Source organism: Podarcis melisellensis (genome assembly GCF_964234715.1).
Source record: "Podarcis melisellensis genome assembly, chromosome: 2".
Lineage (NCBI taxonomy): Eukaryota > Metazoa > Chordata > Lepidosauria > Squamata > Lacertidae > Podarcis > Podarcis melisellensis.
Genome location: NC_138529.1, coordinates 28,747,813 through 28,765,188, shown reverse-complemented (window position 1 = coordinate 28,765,188; position 17,376 = coordinate 28,747,813). Strand labels below are relative to the sequence as shown.

The 17,376-nt window shown below is 41.8% G+C and overlaps 1 protein-coding gene across 1 annotated transcript in view; it reads left to right on the top strand.

The window, feature by feature from the left end:
- LOC309363319 (E3 ubiquitin-protein ligase RNF213-like) overlaps window positions 1–17,376 on the top strand; it is a 75,254-nt gene that overhangs the window by 10,140 nt on the left and 47,738 nt on the right. The window contains exons 7-17 of the mRNA XM_081899463.1: window positions 664–719; window positions 1,255–1,408; window positions 1,557–1,712; window positions 5,374–5,472; window positions 6,775–6,897; window positions 8,003–8,180; window positions 9,538–9,711; window positions 10,957–11,115; window positions 14,476–15,065; window positions 16,805–16,970; window positions 17,116–17,333. Of these exons, the coding sequence (XP_081755589.1) occupies window positions 664–719; window positions 1,255–1,408; window positions 1,557–1,712; window positions 5,374–5,472; window positions 6,775–6,897; window positions 8,003–8,180; window positions 9,538–9,711; window positions 10,957–11,115; window positions 14,476–15,065; window positions 16,805–16,970; window positions 17,116–17,333 (2,073 nt within the window). The remainder of the gene's footprint in view (window positions 1–663; window positions 720–1,254; window positions 1,409–1,556; window positions 1,713–5,373; window positions 5,473–6,774; window positions 6,898–8,002; window positions 8,181–9,537; window positions 9,712–10,956; window positions 11,116–14,475; window positions 15,066–16,804; window positions 16,971–17,115; window positions 17,334–17,376) is intronic.

Here is a 17,376-nt window from a genome sequence, read left to right as displayed (position 1 = left end):
CCACAGAAGTAGCGATTGACTCTCAGCACCACGTCAACCCCCGTCTCGCTCCGGAGCCCTTAATAGAGTCCCTTTGCTAAACGGGGGGGGGGGCGCAAACGGTGCTCGCCGAGTCCCACGGCCGCCGGCTTCTTCCGCCTGCGGTTTTTGAAAGGGTCCCCGCTTCGCTGCAGCGGTAAGACCCGATTTCTGTGGGGCTGTCACCCTATGGATCAGAGGGAGTCCGCCATTGTCGGAGGCGCCGCCTCCGGACGTCCGATACCATCTCATTATGAGCTCCATTCTGTAGAATGTAAGAATCAGACCTTTAGCATGGAAGCACCTAATCTTTGGAATTTCCTCCTGCTACGTACAAGATGCACAGCACATGCACACACATGCATTTCAGTCCACACACTTCACATACACACTGCCACACATGCATCTCTCTCTCTGCCCAAGTGCATTGCTCTTAATCACACACAGAACATACTAGAGCACACCCCCCGCACACATTCAGAAAAGCTCAGTATTTCCAGCCCCCATATAATCCCCCCCCTCTCTCTCACACACACACACAGGTTGGTGATCCCTGATGTAATGTAATGTATAGTTTGGCCTTTAGACTAGATGATAATGCAGTGTTCTAGTTCTCCGACATTAATTTTTGCCACTATTTCTTAGGAGGTAGAAAAACTCCTGATGAAGGTGTTGAATGCCCTCAATAACAAACAAAATGAGTAAGTAAAAGATACGTGTATACCTTCATTATAGTGTTCAACTAGAGGAAACACTACTGAAATGCATTATTCTGTTTACAACAGATTGTTTTGAAAAACATCTGCCATGTATGTGTGGGAGAGGGATATTGCAAAATATCTGCTCATGTGTGCAAGATCTTTTTTTCTCATACACAGGAAGCTATTTTGCAAGATCTCTCTGTCACACAGACATACACGCAGATATTTAGCAAAATTGTATGCACACACCCAGTGATATTTTGCTTCCTTCTAAAACCATAAGAAAGTGACACAGCACAGATTCCAAAGTGGGGTGAAAAAGATCTGAACGCCCATTGGCTGCATTCTGAGGCTATCTCTCACCAAAAGTGAGCTGAATAGGGTGCAAAGGAAAGCCTTGCACTCTCTAGGATTGCACAAATGAAAGCTGTATTAGACACACTACAGTGATTGTCAGGTTTTGTTTGTTGTGCTCATATTTTTAGACATAATCCAATCCATCTAGCAAAAATAACAAGCCTTTCCCACAATTTAGAATGTTACAGCAGGACACTTGGAACTCATATGTGACTGTCTGCCAAAGACTTCATGAGAAAATGTGCAGAAAATTCCTGCAGCTACAATATTACAAGATACCAGCTATTTCTGTCTGCATTTTTTCAAGGATTTTTGAATTTGCACCTTCGGAGGTGAGCATCTCTCTGTATGCTGTTTGTTATTTGAGGTGGTTGCAGCTGAACCCAATGGGTTGGGTATTGCCTCTCTTCATGTGGCTAGCTTAGCAGAAAGTTGTTCTTTGGTTCAACAGTTTGTAATTCTTTATTTTCTTCACAATAGGCTTCAAGAAACAAGGCTATGCAGAATACTCCAAAGACAGTATACCAAGGACTTCGTAATACTACCAGGGAGTGGTTTCGTGTTGTTCTACCAGCACATATGCTGAAACCTGGTTCACATTTAATTGTAGAGCTTACTTTTTCAGTGGAGCTTGAGGTTTGTAATCTGGAACTCCACACTATTTTCTTGTAGATGTTCCCCTCCCCCTTTTTGGCCTTTGTGGAGAGATACCAGTTGCTGCTTCGGATGTGTTAGCCAACCTCACAGAGAATATTGTTTGGATTAAGATTGTGATTTATTTTGGGGTAGCTTTGCAGAAGATGCAAGGCTAATCTCTCCAGAGCTTATCACTCTAGAGCAGAAATACCGTATTTTTCGCACTACAGGACGCACCTAGATTTGGGGGGGGGGGGAATAAAGGGGGGAAAAATTATCCCCCCCCCAGGCACGGGGCTGGGGCGGGGGAAGCTCGAGCTTCCCCCTCCCCCAGAACGGGACCCAGAGCCATGCCGAAGCTGCGCGCAGCTTTGGCATCGCTCTGGGAGCTTGCGGGGCTGGGGGAGGAGGAAGCCCTCCGCCAGCCTCCAAACAGGCTTCTCTCCCCCGCCAGCCTTCTAGCCAAGTCAGGGGACAGCGGGAAGGGCGTGCTGCACCTCTTCCGCTGTCTCCTGAATTTGCGGGGCTGGCGACGGGGAGGAGCAGGCTTCTCCCCCCCGCCAGCCTTCTAGCCAAGTCGGGGGACAGCGGGAAGGGCGCGCTGTGCCTCTCCCACTGTCTCCCGAGTTTGCGGGGCTGGCGACGGGGAGGAGCAGGCTTCTCCCCCCCGCCAGCCTTCTAGCCAAGTCGGGGGACAGCGGGATGGCGCGCTGCGCCTCTCCCGCTGTCTCCCGAGTTTGCGGGGCTGGCGACGGGGAGGAGCAGGCTTCTCCCCCCCGCCAGCCTTCTAGCCAAGTCGGGGGACAGCGGGAAGGGCGCGCTGCGCCTCTCCCGCTGTCCCCCAAGTTTGCGGGGCTGGCGACGGGGAGGAGCAGGCTTCTCCCCCCGCCAGCCTTCTAACCAAGTCGGGGGACAGCGGGATGGCGGCGTTCCACCTCCCCGCTGTCCCCCGAGCTTGTGGGGCTGGTGGTGGGGCTCTCCTGAAGCCTGGAGAGCGAGAGGGGTCAGTGCGCACCGACCCCTCTCGCTCTCCAGGCTTCAGCGAAAGCCTGCATTCGCACCATAGGACGCACACGCATTTCCCCTTCATTTTTGGAGGGGAAAAAGTGCGTCCTATAGTGCGAAAAATACGGTAGCCTTCTATTCATGTTGCTAGAAGGCTGTTTTCCAGCATAATTGCTGTGTGTGGGATGGTCAATCTTTGTGGACACTGTAGCTGGGGAGCTGGAGTTAAAAGACCTTTTCAAGCCTAATCACAGGGGAGGCGGGGAGAGAATCTGAATGTGTGTGGTGCCTGTTTGCGTGTGTGTGTGTGTGTGTGTGAGAGAGAGAGAGAGAGAGAGAGAGAGAGAGAGAGAGAGAGAGAGACCCTACCCATGCCAACCTTGGCTCAGCCCATCACTGACACATTGGCCTCAGAGGGTTGTCAACAAGGATATGCATGACTTCAAAAAGGTCCCATTTTCAAGCATAAGTCCAGCATGGGAGGCATATTTGGTGTGTGTGTCTTGGCAGGTTTTTGCCTTCCATCCCTAGCTGTATTTCACCCCTTCATAAAAAATGGCTGCACTGCAATCAGGCTTGACTGTAGCCATCAATTGGTGTGACTACAAGGCTGATTTCAAGTGTAAATGATACACGAAGGCTGTTGGAGGGGAGGCTATAAGCCTGTTCTGCTGTAGAGTCATGGTTGCCCAAATATTATTGTCTGTCCTGGTGGTGCCTGCTGTGCTTTACCTGCACATAGCAAGAAATAGGCCAGTGCTGCAAAGCAGTTTGTTTTCCAGGGTGTTACTCTTGAGGGAGTGTTTCTCTCTGAGTCTCTTCCATCTCCTTGGTGGCTCTGAAGTCTTGCATAGGAGAATCTATGTATTTGCAATTCAGCCCATGGAAACTTAGAGAGCTTGGAGCATGTAGTTCTTCTTCCTCTCCTATTGACTAACCTTTTGGTGACAAATGCCTCAGCCAAGATGTAAGGGCTTACTTGCCTCTCCTTTGATGCACGTTGTCTTTCTTTCTTTCTTTTTGGAAATCCCTCCCTCCTTTGGAGTTGCTAAAGTGACATTACGTTTTTACATACTATTGTCATTACTATTCTCTTTGTTCTTCTTTATTTATAATACACCAAAGCTGTTCTTTAAAAAATGAATATAAAAAATATAATGCAATACAACAAATGTTTCCTTTCCTCTAGCTGGCTTTTATGTCACAAAGAGAACTTCATATTTGGAATGTCCAGTTTTGAATTTTTAGTCTTTGGAGTACTGATACTCAACATCATTACCAGTTGGCTGGGGGAGATGAAATGGCACGATATTCATGGCTTGCATGTATTCCTTTTGGGTTGAAGATTACCCATCACATGTTGCAGTCAAAGATTTGTAGAGGCTGGGGAAAGACAGGGGATTTATTCTTTTCATGTCCACATGATCATAAGGGGACCTTGGGAGGGAAAGCTACAGTGGTAGACCATACCAAGGGGATACCACATGATTTTGCCTACCCCAACTTATGGAGAATTTCCATGGGTGCAAAAGGCTCTTCCCTTCACAAGTTGACCTCCATATGCCCTGCAGATGTTGAAGGCAATGGGAATAAGCCTGCATAAGGCTAGAATTGGAAACTTGTGCTTCTCTGTTACCTGCATGTTTAGGGGAGAAAAGGATAAACTCTGCCCCATTGGCTGGAACTGGTCCCTAAAGCTTTTTAAAGTGGACTGACAGCCACATCTCCTGTTCCATGATGGTGATATCAGCAGAACCAAACAAAAGAAACTCAACCATCAAAGCCCACTGTCCCTAGAGCATTCCAGTATTGCTTGGGTTTCTGGAGTGCTCCTGTTAATTCCAGTCTTCACTTTGCACAGCTATAATGAAGCTGTTCTGGGATCTTCAACAGTGACCAAAACCTGCTCATGCACTTCTGGAGAATTCTAGGCAGGAGGAAGAGGAAAAAAACCTATTCCTTCTAGTCCCGTTACTGCTTTTGTGCCCTGTGGAGCTGCACTAGGCCTCTGTTAAAAAAGATTTAAACTTCTCTGCCTCTCCCAGCACTGATGGAAAGGAAAATCCTGCCACCACCCTTCTCCTTTTCTGGGCTGTATGTGTTCACTGAAGAGTGGGGAACAATGTGTGCCTGTCTATATATGTGTGTGTGTTGTATGTATGTATGTATGAGAGAGAATGGCTGCCCCCATTACGGTATTTGCTATTGGTCCCATCTACATTTTGTACAGAGCCTATACGGTGGTACCTCGGGTTACATACGCTTCAGGTTACAGACTCCGCTAACCCAGAAATAGTACCTTCGGTTAAGAACTCTGCTTCAGGATGAGAACAGAAATCACACGACGGCGGCGCAACGGCAGCAGGGGCCCCATTAGCTAAAGTGGTGCTTCAGGTTAAGAACAGTTTCAGGTTAAGAATGGACCTCCGGAATGAATTAAGTACGTAACCAGAGGGACCACTGTAGTTTATCTCAAGGCAATGTGGCCCTTGGGTCAAAAAGGTTTTGCCACCTATGCTTTAGACTATATCCTGTCTCTTAGTAGATTGTGATGCTGAAGGCGGGAAACTTTTGGCATATAAGTTGAATAAACTTTCCAAATCCTCTTGTATCCTTAGTGATTTGCTTTTATATTAAATTGCATTTTCTTTTTTAGGCATGGAATCGATTTTTGAAAATTAATTTTCGTGATGCAAACCTCACAGAGGACTGGAAGGGAACTTTAATTAAAGACATGCAAAGCAGAATCAAGCAGGTACCAAGATACACAGAGATAGTATTTAGGCTCAGCTTTTCATGTGAGACTATTGACTATAATTGAACATTTAATTTTAATGTATTTGTTATGCTGCCCCTGTTACCTTCCATTATCATATTTGGAAACTCTCTTATATAGCATTTTTGTGACACTTTTCCTTTTCCATTTTGCCACCACTATATCAAAGTAATACTTGGTCTAATTTTCATTGCTTATTGCTTATTCATGTCAGAGCTTCAAAGCTCTCTGCAGGTCATATGCATACATTTTAAGACAGAAAATGAATATTTGTCTTTCCTTTTAGACAGAGCAGGTATGCCACTCTCTTATATTCGTGTCTGAAGTTCTGATTAGTATAGTTTTACTCCTCTTTATGATAGTTAATTGTTTCATCTGCTTTTATAACTGTGGGTGGGATTCAACTAACAAATCCTGTTAGCAGAAGCCAGGACAAGGGCTTCCACTAGCACAATGGGATTTCTCTCTTTTCTTCCTGCCCCACCTGAAACTATCTCCCCCAGAACAGTGCTCAGGGGGAGGGGAAAGGGAATTGTTCCATCTGGCAAGTAGAAAAACAATTGCCGTAGCACTACACTGAATTCATTGCTGTATATTGTATTATGGTAACTTGTCTTGGGGCCATATGAAAAAACACAGGTAAGAAATTTAGTTAATGAATGGATAGATATTTAGTTAATGAATGGATAGTTCCAGTAACAAGAAGCCGAAAGCACCAGCCTGAAGATGACGAGTGAGACCTCGTCGAAACGTCGCCTAGACACCCCAACTTTTACACGGGAAGACACCCGAGGACACCAAAACCTGCATAGATAAGTTAGGGTATACATGTCTCTCAGATTTACTCCCTAGTTTGTCTTTAAACACAAGAGACAATGGACTGTATCCAAAACTGCTGTTCTTTTATTGGAGCAGACGTCTGCTTGCACGATGGAACTCTCCTGCAGTCCCCCATGAATTCTCAAAATCTACTCCAGAAGGGTGGGAGACTCTCTGGAGCAGATTTTGGGAGGTGCATTGGGAGAAGAGAGGAAGAGGAAGCCCTCTTGCTTGAATTTTATGCAGTGTTGGATAGAATCCAATATATTCCATACATGGTTTGTAACATAAAGGGGCAGAAGTATGCTTGTATTTGTACATAGAAATAATTTTAAATGCTAGAAGAATAACATGGATTTTCTTTTATTGCAGTGCCTTTCTTCCCATTCATTTTTTTTCTCTTTCTGATCAATGCAAATATCTGGAATCAGTGATACTATTTTTTATATTCTTCCCTGACAGGTACCGCCACTGCAGCAGATTAAAGCCTACTGCTGCTTCCTTTCAGATTTTGAAAAATATGAGCCTCTGATTGGCAAATCTTTTGAAAGTTGTGCCATAGAAGCTGTTAACTTAGAATACAAGGTAGGTTCAGTTTGGTCACTGCACCAAACCATGATTAGTACTTTCACAGTCTAAAATACAAACCATGATATATATATTTCTCCCTAAGGCCAACCTAGCAGTTCGAAAGCATGTCAAAGTGCAAGTAGATAAATAGGTACCACTCTGGCGGGAAGGTAAACGGTGTTTCCGTGCGCTGCTCTGGTTCGCCAGAAGCGGCTTAGTCATGCTGGCCACAGCATGTGTCTGTGGACAAACGCCGGCCCCCTTGGCCAGTAAAGTGAGATGAGTGCCACAACCCCAGAGTCAACTGCAACTGGACCTAACAGTCAGGGGTCCATTTACCTTTACCTTTAAGGCCAACCGTGGCTTAGATCTACCCGTACTCTCATTTCTATGGTGCAGCAGCCACTTGAAATAGAGGTTACAGAACAAAGCTCTCCTGACAAACAGTAGCCCTGCTCAAGCATTTGTCTGCTGTGCTCAATCAGCTCATGAGAGGGAAATGGGAATGAGCACGCTAGCTTTGAAAAGCCCCTGTTCCCCACGAGTTGGAGGGTGTCCAGTAGGAGCAGGGAGTTGTTTCTATTTGCGTAGTCTTCCCACACAATGCAGAACTCTGGGAAATAATTGCAAGGGGACAACTATACATATGGGGTAGGCTCCCTGCTGGATACAGCCACCCACCAACCTGTGGATTGTGACAGGGAAGCAATGTGGGGTGAGATTAAAATCACTTTTCCAAAAGTTTCATTTGCATTTGTCAAAGAAACCATTGGCGAGTTTTCATTGCTAAACAACTAATAATAACAGGTTTTTGGTGGGGGCAACTTTTGTCAGACCTGCAGCAAAAGAGGGATTAAAAATTCATTCCATTGCTATGGCTGTGAACCTAAACGCTCAGGTTGCTATCTTGTTTTTTAAGCATGCCTCATGAAACTATTGATTTAACGTGACATATTTGGGCATTAGTTTCACTGAAATCAGTGAGGTTGGACAGAATGGAGCTGCATAATGAAATTAACACTTACCCTCTATTAGCTTAGATGATGTGGCAAATTTGAGAGCTTGCATTATGATGAACTCATTGCCATTCAATTCTTTACATATTTTTATGTCTTAAAAGAGTGATCTCCTTGACCTGATGGCCTCTTACAACTTGAGCAAGCTGGGCAGGCTTGCATCTGCTGTCATCACAAAATCATGGCCAACTGATAAAGAAGGAAAACCTCTGAGTGACCTGGAAGGTGTTTTGCATCATCTCCTTGTTTGGCCGGACACCAAGCATCTTTTCACCTTCAGAGGTATTCACATGTAGCACTTAATTGGGAAGGATGTTTTATGGACAGCAGGAAAAATATTTTAGTAGTACCCAATGGACATTATCAAAACAAACATTATCAAAAGTACATTATCAAAACAGAGTCAAATAACCTTACAGTTGCCCTGTACCTTTTCCTTCTTCTAGCTTAGAGCCAAAGACAGGCAAATCAGGCAATCTGGTCACTTTTGGGAGCAGAGGAAAGCCAATGTGCCTCCACTTCCCATTTCCAGCTTAGAGCTGGTGACAGGAGCCAGAGCCATGTCTGCTTGCTCTGCCTCTGTGGCATTCTGAGCTGCACACACGCACCTGCCTCCCTCCTGCATTCTGGACATGGGGAGAACCCGTGAGGGGAGGCAGAAGTGTGTCTGCTTATGTCTTCGCCCACCAGCCTGTGTCTCCACTGTCCCTCTTCAGCTTGGAGCTAAAGCAGGGGTGGGGAGGTAGGTTTTGTTTGGCTCTGTTTCACCTGGCAAACAGAGTATTTTATATATTACTCAAACATGGTGTGTGTGTGTGTGTATATATATATATATATATATATATATATATATATATATATGGACCATGTTTGAGAGGAAATCCTCAGGCTCACTGAGGAATGGCTAAGCAGTCCCCAGGGATACCATGGCAAGTGAGATTAAAAACTCCTGTGAATAAAATGGAATTGAACTTGACATTGTGGAAAAGGAGTATCACTTTAAAAAATTGGTTTATTGCTCTGTATAGGTTATATGTTTTATTTTATTTATTATATTTGTTACTCTCTTTATCTTCCCCAACACAATCCAAAGTGACTTAACAACCAAACAAATAGACAGTAAACCCCACATAGATACATTAAAACCAAGAAGAAAGAGAAATACATTAAAATATCCCGCCCACATTGAAAAGGCCACAGATAGTTAAAGGCCAAGGGCCTGGTTATAGAGGAAAGCATCTGCCCAGCACCTAAAGATATGTAACGAAGGTGCCAGGTGAGCCTCCCTGAGGAGAGCATTTGAAAAATGGGGAGCCACCATAGAAAAGGTCTGTTCTCATGTTGCCAGCCTCCAGGCCACTTGTGGAGGGGTTTGTGTGGTTTTTTATGATTTGGTTTGTTTTCACTGACAGTTTTTGTAAGTAGAGGAAGGTATTGATTTCTTCCAGATTGTTACAATTCTTTTGTGTGTGTGTGTTTTTTTAAAAAAAAACTAGGTATCACCATTATATTTAAGTAAAATGTTTCAAAACTTAAAAGGGACCTTCAATGTAGTTACTTAGTACCGTATGTACTGGTTTATAGCACAAGAATGAAAATTGTTTATTTGCTTGTTTTTAATATCTGACCAATCTCACAGGAGAAAGTGGGGACTTCCTGAGCCAACTTACTTCTGATGCCAAGGCATTAATGAAGATCACTGAGTCCGTACATAAAGAAATTTATGACAATCTCATGACTGGCCAGATCTTAATTAGACATTTGGAATTAATTATAAAGTGCAAGGAACACTTTGTATCCATTTGGGAATTAAGTAAGTGAGTTTTTTCTCCCTTCATGTGTAAAATATAAATAAATCAATAGGCTTTTTAAATATATCACATATGTTTTTTTATGCTGTCTTAATGGCTCACAGCAGAGTATCAGAAATAGTGAATCCAAGTGAGAGACAAAGGCAGAAAATGAGAAAGGATGTCATGAGCATTTAGCCAGGGGTGCTCAATTAGTTAAAAGTGTTAGCTAATTAAGGTAGGCAGAACACCCCTTAGCTTCAATTGGACTCACATTTACTTTCACCTCTCTCTTCCGAGGCAGGAAGTTCAGATCCACCTGGCTTACAGCTAGCTGGACCTGCACACTGGAAGGGTTTACTCCTGCTGTTGAGCATGAAAGTGCCTCTTTTCTATTCTGAAGAGCAGAAAAAGAGAAGAGCAGTCATGCTGCCCCTACTATTATTTTATTATTATTATTCAATAAATAAGTTATTAAATTTTCATACTGCCCTTCGCCTGAGGGTCACAGGGCAGTTTACAATACATAACATAGTAACAATGAAAACACCCCACAGTTATTATTGCTAGCATCCCTTGCTTAGTAGTGTAGCTTTTCTTCTGTTGTTTGGCGTAGAGGAGAAGCATTCTCCACTTTATGCTAACCAAGAGAAGGGAAGCCTTCTAAGGCACTGATCTGACCTGTTGTCAACCAGGCACACTGGCACCTTCCAAACAGCCAAACCTTTTTAGCCTTCCTGCCCCAACCACAGAAGTTTTACACAGAAGCTTTGGGTGTGGGATGTGCTTGACAAGGAGAGGCAGATCACTTCATCTTTCCTCAACTAGTATTACCCATTATGTATGTCATAGAGCAGAAATACCCTCTTCCTTGGTATCTAGCCTCGTGATGGGTTGTGCTGACATGCTCCCATCTTCTGCCAACATCCAGTGTTTCTATGCTCACTATACAGTTGTTGTTGTTGTGCTTCCCTCCAGCACAACCAGCACAGAAATGGAGTGCCCTGATTGAGGAGAGATGGAATGTTCTGTTCATCCTCAGGCACCACACCCATTGTTCTGGCTTATGCTGCCCTACCAGGAAGCTAGTCATTATAAACAGCATCAGATGCCTTCAGACTCTCCACTGGACATCCTATCATGAGAAGTTTCAGTGCTCAAGGCGAGGGGTGGGAATTCCTTTTTTGGGTCAAGCAGGGATTTGCTTCTGCACCATTAGGAGGGCAGGATTTTGCAGTGCTTATTGTAAATAATAATTCTGATTTCAGTGAATAAATCTTTCTCATCCATAGAGAAACCAAAGCAAATACCGAAACTAGAAGTAGTACTTCAGTTGAGGCTGCAAGAACTAACATCTGTCAAAGAGGAGCAAAAACAGTTGGGATTCTTTTTGAGCATGTTTCGGAAGGTGGAAGACATTGTAAAAGGTAATGGTTTCTAAGATAAGCGTGATTTTCTTTTGCTCATATTTGCTCCTAATGTTGGGAATGAAAGTAAGGTAAGACTAAGGAATAAAAAGGCAGCAGAAGTTTCCAATAAGTGAGCAAAATTGTTACATCAAATGCCGAGGCCATTCATTTCTTTTACATACTTAGCCAGTACATCTTAAAATCTTGAAATACTTTGAAAGTGTGTGTGCCACAAATATACACATATATAAGATAACATCTCAAACATATATAAAGGACATAATACACGCAACCAGGGAAGGCTTCTCCAATCCTCCATTATGGGTTTTGGGACTCTACTCCCACCAAATAATGAAAAAAAAAAAAGCATAAAATGCAATTAAATAATTTTGTGTGAGCAGATAATGGAATAACCAGAGGTTTTGTGTTATCTATTGCTTTACTGTATCACTTTCAAATTTCTCCAGGGAGGAGGAGAGGGTTGAAGAGTACAGTCATTTCCCTAGCTAATTATGTTGCCTGAAAAGGTATAGGGTAGTGAAAACAGATTTTTAAATTACACTCAGTTGAGCATGTTTCAGGGAGCTAGTGGTAGTAATCAGAAAGAGATCAGAGCCAGACCAAAAATAAAATAAATTGGAAATATATATTTAAATCAAAGCATAGAAATGACAAATCCAGGAATATCTGAAATATAAGAATAAAAATAATGTATGAACGAAATACAAGAGAGCAATTTATAAATGGAAAACCATAGTAAATTCTAAAATAAAGGTAGTTAATCAAACAGCTATCCATAAAGCATTTCTGTTACTAAGTTCTGAATTACATCCTTCTGAAACTTCAACCTTCAAACTAATTAAAAGTTTACTGGCGTAAAAAGAGTATGCTATAGCTTTGAATCAAGTAAGTATCCAAGAATCTGGCTTCTGTAGACTCAGGGTGAAAGCTGAGAAAGATTAATCCAAGAACCATGTATAGTATCCAGAATGGTCCAAATGAGAAGTTCAGGTAAAAAATACAGGGAAAATGTTTAGGGAATAAATATTGGGAAAATGGTATCATGAAGTGCGAGCTTCACAAGGGAATAAAGAAGATAAACAAAAATAAAAATCATTTCAGGGAAAAGGAAAACCTGTAAATTTGTTCAAAACTGTTCACGGGCTTTTAATATCCAGATCACAAAAGCCTGAGTCAGAGCAAATAGCAACTTCAATACATGGAACATGCTGAAAGTAAGAAATCCTATCTTCACTCAAAGATAAGACAAAAAGTCAAATTGGACTCCAAAAGCCCCAGAACAAATAAAGCTTTATTAGAAAAATTTGGGAGCTAAGCAAAAATAAATTAAATTAAAAAGAAGTGAATTCTAGTCACTGATTGAACTATAGCATTTGAGTGCAATCTCTTTCTGATCCTTGTATACCTCCAAATTTCCTGTCATCTGATTCACTCTTTTATCTTGCCCCACCCTTTATTATTAAAATTCGGTTCTGTATTGTGACAGGACAACAGGTGTTTTATTTTAAATTAATTGTTTCTGGGGAGTGACATACTGTATTCTTGTCTCATGAAAAGTTCCTCAGAGCAACGAGTCATGTATCTTCTTCAACATTATCTTAATTCAACTTAAGCTTTGCCAAGCACTTCTCTGTCTTTAAAGTAGACATACGGCATAAACGTTTATGTTGTACTTACAAAAATATTGTCAAGAAATGGACTCACTAGCAGGGTTTGAGTAAACACTTACAATTAAGAAAACAAGAGTACAAATTAAGAAATAACAATATAGAAATTAATTAAGTGTAAGACATGAAAGATAACATGGTATAGATATAGTTACAGATAGGTTGCCGTGTTGGTCTGCCATAGTCAAAACAAAAAAAATTCCTTCCAGTAGCACCTTAAAGACCAACTAAGTTAGTTCTTGGTATGAGCTTTCGTGTGCATGCACACTTCTTCAGATGGTATAGATATGTTAAGAACATAAGAGCATTTATCTAAAAGACTACAAAATAAGGAAAACCAAATTAAGCAGAAGTAACAAATATTTAAAGAATCAGAAGGGGAAGTTGAGGGAAGTCAAGGGGTAGGGGGAGATTGAGATTTTTCTATTTTATTTTATGTATATGATGATTGTATTAAACTGTACAAATCAATAAAAATCTTCAAAAATAAAAAAATAAATAAAGTAGGCATACAGGTCTGTTTAGCCGTGAGCCAGAGTTTTCTTGACTTAAGTTTGCTTCCATTCCATTCTACAGTTTCTAAGGTGATAACTTTCACCATGCACACAGATTTGCTCCCAAATTGAACTGTGTAACAGGTAGTTGCAGTGAAACTCACATGAGAAAGTGTTGCCTTTTGTTGCAAGTCTACACTGTTAACATAAAAGCTGGACCCAATGGCTGTATTTTGTCTAGGATATAATCACTGAGTGGAGTTTCTAGGCCAATGATGCCTAGATATATATAATGCTTAAGTATATATAAGATTAGTTTTACTTCCCCCATCTTTTTCTTCAATTGCCTGATAGGCAAGTGTGTTGGTTATTACCCCCTGCACCGAATTTCCTCATGGATACAACACAGCTCCTTCCTTAGCTCAGTCCCTGGTTCATTTATCTGATTATAGGTGGAAGTATATACTCAGCATCTGCAGAAAAGCTAGAGGGTTTTTTAATTTGTAATTTCCTGTCCAAACACCCTCTCCAAATCTCCTTCAGTGGCTTCTTTTTATTTATATTTATTTTTTTGTGTTGTCATCCCACACTTCCCTCAAGCAGTTCAGATCAACATAAAAGGCTCTCCTTCTCATATCCACTTTACCCTTCATTTTATCCTTACAGCCACCAAACACTGAAAAGTAAGTAAGGCTGAGAAGTTAGTAGCCGGCCCAAGGTCAATTATGGATTTTTGCAACTGAATGAGGATTTGACTTCTGTGCAAGTATTAAAGATGCAGAAGCCTTGTCCTCTTTTACACCTGGACACCCTAGTAACATCACAGAAAATGTGAAACTTGCTTGAGTAATATTCGTGGCTTTAATTAAGGAAAGGAAAAGGAAATAAACTTTGAGTTCCTCTAGTGAAGCATTCCTCCAGTTTAAATTAATAGTTGGCTAGTGAAACTAAATATAGGGCAAATGGATTCAAAATAGTTTCTACTGTGCTAATGCCTCATTTGCTATTTAATTTGTTACCTGCTAGGGAGCATTCTCAGGTTTCAAAGTAAACTAGATGGAAAGGCAGTGGGAAATGTTTACTTGTCTTTTAGCAAACTACCAATAAATGTGTTTGATGCTAATATAGTTCTTTGCCCAGCAAAGGAAAGATGTTAAACTTGGAGTGTTTCTTCAGAGTTTCTCTTTACTTTTCAGTGGATATTGCTGAAATGGAACAGAAGCACAGTGAAAACCTGGCCTCAAAAGCATTGCATGATGTTGTGAATGTGAGGCATTCAGTTTCACAGAGTGATGATAAAATAGAGACACATTATCATCTGAGTCCAGCCCAAAAGAAGATGACTGAAACTATGAATAACTTTAAAGAAAGCAACATCTTCCAGTACTGCTGGGAGTGGGCAGCCAAAAAGCTGGCAAGCAGTACTGAAGATTTGAGCAAAGAGGAGAGCATTGCCATTTTGAATCCTGAATCTTTATTTGAATCTTGTTACAATGAATTCTCCAGACTCTACGAATGCCTGAAATCTGAAGAGCTCACATTTGCTGAAGTGGACCTTCTCTTTAAGAATTTTACGAACCATTATGATGGACTGAAAAAGGAATTTCTGATTATATGCCATCTTCAGCCTCAAGACAATGGGAAATGGGTAGAGCAACGAGTTGAGCAGATCCAGCAGTATCATAAATTACATTTGGCTTTGGGCTGTGTTAAAGTTATTGACAAGGTCAGGGAAGGTTTAAACATCTCTGGTGACTTCAACGACCTGCAACTATTACTGAAATTTGTAAGTATATCTCTTTAAACCCCACCACCCAAAAGGCTGCCACGAAGCCTGGGTGTTCAGGTGCAAAAAAGAATATGGCTTCTGCACCTTAAATTGTTGTGCAGAAAAGGGAATTTCAGCATGAAAAGCTATCCCTTTTGAAATTCCTTCTTTTACACAACTCTGAAAAATGGAGCAGGGAGCCTCAAGACATGGCCAACCTCTTTCCCAGACCCTACTCTGCATCCTTCGCAGGTGCTTTGGCTGGAATGTGTCTTGAACTGTGATTATGTCTCACTTGTCTGGAGGGAGGTTTGTGTGTGTTTAAACCTACAATAGGGGAAAAAACAACAACCCCATCCTTTGTTCTACCCATTTTATTCCTTTGGTGGCCTTGCAAACCACTGGCATGAGACAGCCAGGAACATGTCTTTGAGGCAGAGCCACCCTTATTTCAAGAAAATCAGTTCTCTCTTACATCTGGCTATTCTACAGTGCATTCAGAATTCACCTGTGTCTCTAAAGGGCTTCTAAAATTGCAGTGGTGCACTTCTTAGTAGAGCTGGGCCAAACCTTCAATGGTCTTTCCCATCCAATGGGTTGAGTGGGTAAACTGAATGTACTATTGAAGAAGGTGGAATGGGTATGAAGTTCATAGTGTGTTTTCCTGTGTTTTGTCAGAGGTAGGGGCACTGCTGTTTTGTGATGGATAGGCATTATTATCACAGGCTCAGTTTGTATGGTAAGGTATAGGTTTGTTGAGCACTTCAGAGGTTTTGAGTTCTTTGATCTGGCCTTCTTTGGACTAGATATGGTTGTTACCATGCAAATCTGAATATAATACAGATGTAATTATTTTGGAATTTATTATTCATCATAGAAGCTGTCAGCTGTACAATAGACCTAGACTCTTGAAATTGTTTTCCAAGCATATAGCTCTGTGTGATTCACCAACAGTTCTCAATTGCATGAAAGTAAATATGCCCATAATTCACTAGCCAATCTGTGTGAACATGTAAACATAGGAGAATGCCTGATGGATTAGGCAGGGATCATAATGCAAACCTCCTATTCCCTCAGATCTGTGTGTCAGATGTATGCTAATGTGTCAGAGGCATGACAGATGTTATAGGCTGTGAAAGCAAGACATAAGTGGACAAATGCAAATGTCCAAATGTTTGTTTATTATGGCCATTTGTAAATTCATATGGTTAGTGAAACAAACTATCCTACACTCAGGGCGGGTTCACACCATACATTTAAAGCAAATTCACAGCACATTTAAAGCATACAGACAGAGAGAGAGTGAGAGTGTGTGTGTGTGGGGGGGGTAAGTATCCAGTTTTCACAACACAGTAGAAGACTGTGTGAAAGGAATATCAATAAATGTTAGCATACAATTTTTATTGGGAGCAGGACTTACTTATGGGTAGTTCAGGTTTGTTTGTTTAGCAATGCAGCTGCTGAGACTGCAGTTTGATGTGTAAAGAAGCACATAATCCTTTCCCCACATGCCATTTTCCCCACTAAAAAGTACCGATATATTTTTCCTTTGGGGTGAAAACAGTCGGGAGGGCTATTTTCCACAGAAAAATGGCACAGTAGGAAAAGGTTAGGAACTCTGTTGCATGCACAGATGCACACACATCCTGTCAGTTATCTGCCACAGATTGTGGACATGGTGGCTACATGGCATAAAAAATTGCAGAATGACATATGTGTAATTATGTCATTGTTCATTCATATAATTTGCTTTTCAGGAAGATGAACTCCAGTCCTTCAAGAGAAAAAAGCTGTCCTCCATAAGCGCTTCATTGATACATGCTATAAAAGTGCTGCAAGACATCACTGAACCACGTCGTAGGTGCCTTGAAGAGCTTGCATGGAGGAGGGAGTTTGTCAGCTGGGTCAAAAAGGTTCTGAAAGGTAAAATAGATACATATCTGTTCTTTTTTTTCTTTTTTTTGCTGAAGGTCCTAAAAAAAACCTGGGAGTAATATCTATCTATCATCTATCTCTTTTAACTGTGCATCTAGTTCAGCCCTGAAAGTGTGTTGTTTGTTTCCCCTAGATATAAATGAGCTAAAGGTATTTGTGGACCTGGCCTCAATCTCTGCGGGAGAAAATGACATGGATGTGGATCGTGTGGCCTGTTTCCATGATGCTGTGCTTGGCTATTCTTCTCTGCTGTTTGAATTGAAACAGGAGTCAGGGTTTGAGGAATTTCTGGTGTGTTTGGAAAAACTGTGGAAAGCCCTGGAAAGTGATCCTAAACTCCCTGAAAAACTGGTAATTTCTTTAGCACTACCTTAGCTTGTACCTGCTCTTAGGT